The 8420-nt window shown below is 56.2% G+C and overlaps 1 protein-coding gene across 1 annotated transcript; it reads right to left on the reverse strand.

The window, feature by feature from the left end:
* Positions 1-504: 504 nt before the first annotated feature.
* On the reverse strand, positions 505-4389 carry LOC128332503 (uncharacterized). Its single transcript, XM_053266825.1, has 8 exons — positions 4256-4389; positions 3741-3914; positions 3414-3563; positions 3070-3189; positions 2860-2968; positions 2480-2542; positions 2021-2212; positions 505-1726 (listed from the first exon to the last, which is right to left on the reverse strand). The coding sequence occupies exons 1-7, from the start codon at positions 4346-4348 to the stop codon at positions 2028-2030; spliced, it is 894 nt and encodes a 297-aa protein (XP_053122800.1). The 5' UTR covers positions 4349-4389; the 3' UTR covers positions 505-1726; positions 2021-2027.
* Between the last annotated feature and the right edge of the window lie 4031 nt (positions 4390-8420).

Below are 8420 nucleotides of genomic sequence, written 5' to 3' on the forward strand. Positions count from 1 at the left end.
GGAGCTGTGAACTCTTGATCCCTGCCAGCTTCTTATTACAGAGCACAGGAAGGAAGCAAATACGCATTCAAAACAGAAATGTGAAGAGCACAAGAGGAGGTCAAGGCCTTGTTCCTGCACAAATGGCATTTCATACTTGGCAGGACTTTTTAATCACTGGAATGGAATCACATGTCATATTTGACTGTATTGGAGGCAGTCAGTGATGGTTTGTAAGCTTGCCAGGCCTTGCCAAGGCTGTGCTTTCCGGGCACTCGATTGGAAGGTGCAGCTTGCTCCCAGGATCCTGTGCTCAGCAAACCTCATTGGCGGCAAACCTCAAGTGGGCTCCTCTGGAGTGATCCAAGCCAATTGTCTGAGTGAGTGCTTCCAAGCAAGAGGCATTTGCATGGACCTGTAGCAGTGTAGCAGCGTCTCCCTCAGCCAAGAGGTGAGCTTGGGAGTCTGTGGGCACAAACGCTCCAAGGGAGACGAGAAGAAAAGAGGAACTCAGACACGACGGTATGTTTTGAACAAAAGGGGCAACTTTATTAATATACTTAAATAGGTTACAAGTCGTCACTTAACTTTCTAACTAAAGGAAACAAAACAGGACAGAATGGAGTAGGCAAAAAAACTTTCCATCTTGGCCAATCTGTTGGAAAGCCAAAAATTCCTACTCGGCCCCCAACAGGGCGACCAGCAAAGCCCATTCTGTCCCTGGGATGGAGGGAGGGAAGGGAGGAAGCCCAGGGTCACACAGAAGAAGGGAATGGCAGGGCAAACAAAATTGGGGGGAGTCCCAGCCAGCCCCCAACCCCACCCCACCCCCGCTCCTTGCAGGCACGTTCACTTGGTCTCCTCTTCTGGGGCGGATCGACTCCTCCAGCCTCCCAGCAGCAGCACATGCCTGCAAGAAGCACAAAGCAGCGTCAGTGGGGTTGCCCTGCTCCTCCTCCCTTTCCACTCCGGCAACCCAGCAAGCGGGGATCGGGCAGTGGGGTGGGGGTTGATGGGGGGGCAAGCCAGAGAATTCGGGCTCCCCACTGTGCAGCCACAGCATGGAGCAGGAGGGAGAGGAGGATTCTCTGGCCTGCCACCGGGCAGCTCCAGGGGGCGCTACTGGGGCTGCAGGGGGGCCCCAGAGTCTCCCAGGCTCCTCTGCTGCTGCACCGGTTTGGGAGGAAGGAGGAGGAAGCGGAGGGGGGAGTGAGGCGTGGCTGCGGGAGTGGAGGGGGGGAGGAGCACACCCTCGGCAGGGGAGGGGGCGGATGCCTGGATGGGGCTTCCCCTGCCAGGGGAAGCCAGGCCGCTGGGGAAGGGGAGAAAGGTGGAAGGAGGAGGGGGCGCTCCTTAGCCAGCTGGTGGGAATGGAGGGAGGCGGTGACCTTGCCCTCCTGCTGGGGCCACACAGCCTCCCCGGACCCAAGGGAAGCCCAAGAATGGTTCCAAAGGGCCACTTGGGGGCAGGGTGGTCCTGTAGCCTTCTCCCACAGCCTGCCAGCAGAAGCAAGGGGAGGGGCTTCTGCACCCCAGAGGCGGGGCTTCCTTGTGCCAGGGGAGTGGAGCCTGCTCCCCCCTCACTCCTCAGACAGAACTGCACTTCCCTGCTGGATGTCTTCTTGTGGACAGATCTTGTGTCCACGCGGTTGGAGGAGGTCTTCTGGGAGGCCCCTGCGCTGCACGGTCTTTCCTGAACCTCCCTTCAGCTGCTGAGCTTCAAGGGGAGAGCACGGGGCTGTTGTTCCTAGAAAGAGAGGAGGACATTGGTTCAGAGATGGGGGGTCTTCTCACACTCTCCCCCATGACACCACCAAGCACCAGGGACTCCTGGCAGAATATCCGTGTCCTCATTTCCCAGAGGGAAAAGAGAGATTTCCTCTTTCCCTTTGGCTACTGGTACAACCAGCCACAAGGGCCGAAGCTGGCATTCCAACACGAGGGAGGGTTGCCCAGATTCCTGCCCACCCTTCCTGCAGCCCCAGCCCCCTCCCTAACCATCGGGGCCCCTTCAAGTGAAGCCCTGCCTTGGTCTACTCACCAGTCGGTCAGGTGGAGAGATCACCGTACTCTGGCGGGTGTCTCTTCTTCTTACAGCCCGCCCACAAGCGCCGAACGGCAGCCCGCAGCCCGTGCCGGGAGTGGAGGGAAAAGGCCTTCTTCACGATCTTCTCTGTCTTGCAGGCAACTCTCCCGACCTCGGGGTCATGGTCGCCAAGCAAGCTCTCCAGCGCTGGAGGGATGAAGGAGAAGGTTCAGAAATGGCATGAAGAGATCACCCCACCCTTGGCCAAGCCCCACCATTTCCACACCAAGAGGGCGCAAGTCCTGACTCTTTCTCCCCTGCACTCTGGGAAACCCTACTGCTGAGCATCCCTGAGGATGCAAGCGGGACCTTCCATTTGAGGGGACAGGTGGCCCATTCCAGCTCTGTGGTCCCTAAATCTAGGCCTCTCCCCTCACAGAAACTTCCCCTTCCCACCCAGAAACCGGCACTTACCAGCATGGAAGGTCTCTATGTTCCCTTCAGTGAGGATGCTGCCCTTTTTGTGGACCAGGTGACCTAAAAAACAAGGGTGGAAAGAAATGGGACCACAGTTCAGGACACTGTGCATGGAAACCCGATCATTCAGGAGAGGAAGTCCTCCCCTCTCTGCTCCGTCTGGGACTGACAATTTGAGACATTCCTCCAGGGACTCTTATGTCACCTTGGGAGGAAATTAAGCAAAGAGACCTCGCTAACGCTCACTGGGCCAGTCCTCCTGGGGAGGGAACAGCTCCTGCCCCTCCACACCCTTCTGGCAGTGCCTTCCAAGAGAATGAACCTTTGCCCACCAAGACGACCCACTAAGGGAGACCCAAAAGTCTTGTTTCGCTTACCGATCAGCAGGGCAGCCGTTCTCCTCACTGAAGGCTGCTCGCTGCGGAAGAAGCCCAGGATCTTGGTGGCCTCCATCTCCACAGCGTCCTCTGTGCCGAGCTGCCGAATCTGGGATCAAGAGCAAAGACAAATCCTGAGTGAGCAAAGCATCGCCCAAAGGTCCTTGAGCCATTTGAGCCGAGGGATGGACAGGGAGGGGCTGCCCTTACCAGACGCTTGGCGATCTTGTGGAGCAGCTCCTGCAGGCTGTAAGAGTCCCGCGCCAGCAACTTGCCCTCCAGGTGCCATAGGAGGGCTTCCGCCAGGAGGCTCAGATTGTCCTTCGCAGCCTGCCAAAAGAAAGACCGGAATGGGAGTGAAAAATCCTCCCAAGGGATTCCAAGAAACCTCTTAGGGGGCTTCAAGGAGTAGGGCCTGGATAGGCCAAACCACAGCGGGACAGCTCGTGAATTCACCATCCCGTGAGGCTAACTCTGGGGCCTGCCACTGGGTGGCTGGACTTGGGGAAGCCTAAACACCTTCGTAGGGGTGGCAGGAAGAAGTGGGCTCTCACCTGTGCTACCTCCAGGTCCTCATCCTCCACATGCATCAGCACCGCGATGAGGGTCGTGATGTTCTCCTCTGTACCCTCATGATGGTGGTGGCGGTGCTGCAGGAGATCCAGGTGGGTCCTCATGGCTGCCCTTCGGATCTTAGCCTCCTCCTACAAAGAAGAACAGGGCTTGTTATTAGGGAGGAATTCCTCACCTCCATCACCATGCAGAAGAGCTTGCATGGGTCTCTAGGGGGTTTCTGGTTTCCCTTCTCCAACCCGTTCGGAACCTGAAGGTTGGCCGGCCCTCATAGAGCCGGGGCGGAGGGCTGGCATGTAAGTACTCACGTGGTGGAAGAGAGGGCGGCACAGGGCAGCCAGGACAGCATTCACCGTGGCCTGGTGTTCTGATGGACAGTGCCTCAGCCGCTCCATGAAGGCCAGGACCCCCAAAGTGGCTTCCAGACTGGAGGTCCTGAGCCCTCCCAGGATCCCGGCACTAAAATCCTGGGGTTTCTTCGCCTAGGGAGGGAAAAGGTGGATCCTTGAGAACACATGCTAGTCTACCCCCTGCTAAATGGACCACATAGCTGTCCATGTTTGATGCCGCTTGGCTTCCATCCAAGAGGGGTGAGAAGGCGGTATTGGAGCACGTGGGGAATCAGGGCTCCCACTGAGAGATGCATTCCCTTAAGGATTTCTCCTTCATCCTGTGGCAAGGGTTCCACAGGCTGAATCCTCCCAACTGGAAAAATCTTCCTGTCACACCTGGGGATGCCTAGGAGCACCAGCCTCAGGAAGGGCTCCCCAAAGAGAGGAGTCTCCATGTCTAGGGATGCTCCATGCCCAGGGATGTCACTCACCGCCTTTAGCTTTCCATAAATGTGGAGAAGACCCCTTTCGCTCAGGTAGCGGATGTTCTGGCTGGGGTGGACTAGCCACGCTACCAGGAGCATCCAGGTCTTCTCTAAGGCAGCAAAGTCTTGGTCTTTCAGGAGCAGCTAAAAGAGGGAAAGGAGCAGAAGACCCATCAGCCCCTGGGGCCAAACCCTCCTCTCAGGGAAGCCCACCTGAGGAAAATGCTTCTCACCTCCACAAAGAAGGCCACCTCTGCGAGGGAATGCTCTTCTGGATCTTTATCGAGGCTGAAGAGGGAAGCCAGGTATGCCTTCAGCCTGGCCACTGTGGAGGATGGTGTCTGGAGGAGAGCCCTGCAACACACAAAGGCCCCTGCTGAGTCCTGGGCGGGACGCCCAGAAAGAGCAGACCTGACCCAAACCACCCCAGCCCCCAGGCCTCCTGAGGAATCTCCTATTCACTCCTACTTACCTCACCAAGAGGGCCACACCCTGGAGGCAGCTCTGCGGAGAGCACAGGGATTCCCAGCAGGTCTTCTCTGGGGTCACCTGTGCCACCCTCTCCAGCAGGGTTCGGACAATCTGCGCGGTCTCCCTGCAGAGAAGAGAAGGTTGCTGTCACCACCATGTCAAGGGTGGAGGCAGTGGACAAGGGAGGGACTCCTTGCGGTGTGGCGTAGTATCAAGGGTGGAGGGACTGAGTTGGACCATGGGAGGGAGACCACAGAGGTGAAGTGACTTTATCCACAGCTGGCTTTTTAACACTGCAGATGCATTTTAAGGCTCTCCGCAGAGCCAAGAGGGCTGCAAATTCTGGGCTCTCCTCTGTGTAGCTGAGGGAGGGGACCTCCGTGCCAGAGTCACCCCAACAGGCCAGAAATGCTGCTCACCCATCAGAGTGGGACATGGGAGAAATGACCCTAGCCTGTCCTCCCAGAGTGCTGGAAGGAGGAGTTGCTGGCCCCGCTTTCCCCACCGCCATGACTTACTCAGGAGGCAGGTAATGGCTGTCTCGGTTCCCGACTCCCTCGGTGGTGTTCTGCAGGCCGGTGAGGATCTTGTTGACCAGGCCCACCAGGAGTTCGGGGAACCTTTCCTCCACCTCACTGGCATACTCCACGCTCCAGATGACGTCCCCAATCTTCTTTGTTGCTCTCCCCTGTGAAGAAGAGGAGGGTCAGGCCTCAGCACACAGTCCGAGGGACGGTTATGGGTCAGGAGAATCCCCAGGGCCAGGCCAGTGCCATGGGTGTCTGCACCCACATCTGGGCCTGAAGGGTGCTGCCTCTGGCTCAGGGTGCATGAGGTCAACTGCAAGGGAAAGACATCCACAAGGGGAAAAGGGAAGTCCCCACCTCCCGTGTGAACAGTGACTGCCATCCAAGCCGCCATCCTGTGTAGTGCAGGAAAGGAGGGGCAGAGGGGTGGAGTCAAGTCACCCTTGGTTTGCACCCCTTACCTCTCCCAGATGGACCGAGGAGAACCAATCTGGGGCCAGCTGTCCTCTTCTTTCCTCTTCGCCGATGTTCCTGAGAGAGGAGAGGAGAGAGAAAAGCTTCTCAAAGAACTGTCCTGTTGGAGATGGCAGCCAGCTGAAGAAGAACACGGGCACCCAAAGAGATGCTAAGCAAGGATCTCGCCTCCCTTGGGAGGTGGCTGGCAGGGGAACTTCATCAGGCCAGAGATCTCCCAAGTCCAGCCTTTCATTCCCCACTGAGAAGCCCTGGGAAGTGTTCAAAGGGGGCATCGAGACAGGAGCCCTCCCCTGCTCCTTCTCCCCAACACCCGCTCATGCCAACAGCATGGGGGTCTCAGAGCTCCCTCTGCTAACAGCCAGCAATAGACTTGCTGGTGTCTCTCTTGCACCGGCTGCCAATAGGCCTTCTTGGGTGAACTCCCCCTCCAGATTTCTCAGGGAGCAGGTAGGAGGAAACATCCCTCTATGGGGCTCAGACATGGGGGATCTGCCCCTGTCCCCTGCAGCCTTCTGCTGGCTACGCTAAAAGCCCCCCAGCTCCCTACTGGCTCCTCAGCTGAGACGAGGGTACCTACCTGGCCGAACTGGGGGTCAGCGGAGAGTCCCACACCTCGTCCTCGATGCTGCTGATGTCATGCATCGTGTCATCCTCATCCATCGAGGAGCACTGGGGAGGAGAGAGAAGAGAAACGGGAGTGTTCCAGGGCTTGCATTGACCTTGCGAGGCTTCTGAGAGGAACCAAGCCCAAGGGACGGTTGGGAAGACATCCGGCTCTAAAATAAGACCTGCCTCTTGGTAGAAAAGGCATTTGGCATCTCAGCCCAGAAGAGCCTTTCACCACATTTTTGCCCCCTTTCCAATGCCTCAGCTGCATTTCCTACCATCCCAACAATCACAATCCCTCCCATCCTGCAGCATCTAGAACTAGAACCATTCCATGTTCTGTCTCCTGCTGGGGAACAGGGCACACACACACACACACACACACACACACACACACACAACCTAGAGCCCGTTCACATGAAAAAATGGATGATGAAATGGATCAGTTCTGACCTCCGCGGAGGACGAGTCTTCCACCGTGTAGGTGTTCTTCATCATCTTCTTGATGAGCCACTTCTTTGGCTTCGGGACTCTGAGAGGAGAAAGGAGAGACATGGCATAAGAACAGCAATGCATGCCCTGTGGATCAAGTGAAAGACACGTGTAGCCCAGAACCCAACAGTGGACAGCCAGATGCCTATTTAGTTGTTTGTGAACCACTTGAGACCTGGTTACATGTGGCATTAAAGTGTGTTTATTCAGAGAGAGAGAGAGAGAGAGATCTCGATATTCGGAGGTTCCTTGGCTGTCATGGGTTATAATCTTCAACTGGATTCTCCTCCATGAACATGTCTAATCAACCAAGGTTCCCAGGGAAGGTGATCCGCCTCTATGATCCCTGGAGCGGCCCTTCAGCTGAGAAAGGTACCTGGGGGAACTGGTGGCATAGTCCTTTTCCGACCCCTCTTCCTCCATGCTGGCATGTGGAGTCTCGGCCCCCGGGTAGGAAGATCTCTGTGAAGGAGAGAAGGGGGAGAAATGGTTGCTCTGGCCCTCACATTGATCTTCCTAGGCTTCAGCAGGGAAAAGGCCAGCCTGGCACCTTCCAGCGGTCATCACCGGGTGAGCTGAATGCAGGAAGTGGGCCGGAAGGGGATCGTCCCGTTCTGGACACAATTCTTCCCGCTTTCCTGATTTTCAACTTTCTTAAAAACCACTTTGGAGCCCAGGCATGCTGGCTGGAGGCGGGTGGGAGAGATGGCAAAAGAGCTCCTCTCTCGTGCCCGCCTTCCTCGCAATGAGGTCGGTCGGGCTGATTTCAGGCCTTCGCGCACGCATGCAAATGGCAGAGGGGAAAGGCATCAACTCCCCCCACTCCAAGACATGCTGCGCTCCCTCACTCAGCTGGGGCCCTGATGGCTCTGGTGACTGGAAAAGACCACTTCCAGTCCACTTCATGCTTTCAGTCGGCTCCTTAGTGAGGACACTAAAGGCACGTGCAAAAACATGCCAAAACTGGGTCTCCTTTCCTCTTTCTTTCCCATTTCTTTCCCCTTTTTCATTTAGTTCATTTCTCATTGGTTTGGTTGAGTTTGCTTATTGTTTTGTATTTTTATTCATTCTTCATTGATTTGTCACTGTTTTTCAATGCTTGCCATTAAAGCAACAGGATGCTCCACCTTTAACTGTGAGATCTCGACCAGAAGTCAAGGCCATAGCCACCATCTCCTTGCGGCCATCTTCTTTAATCCTATCACCCCCACCGTGCCACCATTGTGATGCAGTGTTGTTAAGGGCATGGCTGTCCCTTTACCATAGCTTTAAGCAAACAACTGTCAGAAGATGGCCGCCCACCCGGCAGCATCAAAACTGGGGCCATTCCACATGCTCTCTACTCCTGGGCAACACGGGGGACCCACACGCCCAACCCACAGTTCTTCCGAGGGAGGGACTGGATGTTGAGGCTTCCTGACCTCTCCAAGGGATGGCTCTTGGTCAGCGGCGGTGTTTTGCAGCCTCCTCAACACGGTGCTTGGCCTCTGGACGCTAAGAAAAGAAAGAAAGAAGACACATGAGATCAGAACACGAGTGCTTAGAAAGAGCTCTGCTTGATGAGATGAATGAGGCATGCAGCCCAACACCCTGTTTCC

The sequence above is a fragment of the Hemicordylus capensis genome, chromosome 7 (assembly GCF_027244095.1).
Source record: "Hemicordylus capensis ecotype Gifberg chromosome 7, rHemCap1.1.pri, whole genome shotgun sequence".
Taxonomy (NCBI): Eukaryota; Metazoa; Chordata; class Lepidosauria; order Squamata; family Cordylidae; genus Hemicordylus; species Hemicordylus capensis.

What these genes read in the sequence shown, in the direction of transcription:
- LOC128332503 (XM_053266825.1), bottom strand. Translation starts at nt 4,348, where the DNA reads ATGCTCCTGGTAGCGTGGCTAGTCCACCCCAGCCAGAACATCCGCTAC. An exon ending in AGGACCTGGAGGTAGCACAG is followed by an intron (nt 3,190 to 3,413) that starts GTGAGAGCCCAC and finishes TTCTTTTGGCAG; the next exon opens with GCTGCGAAGGACAATCTGAG. An exon ending in AACGGCTGCCCTGCTGATCG is followed by an intron (nt 2,543 to 2,859) that starts GTAAGCGAAACA and finishes CTTGTTTTTTAG; the next exon opens with GTCACCTGGTCCACAAAAAG.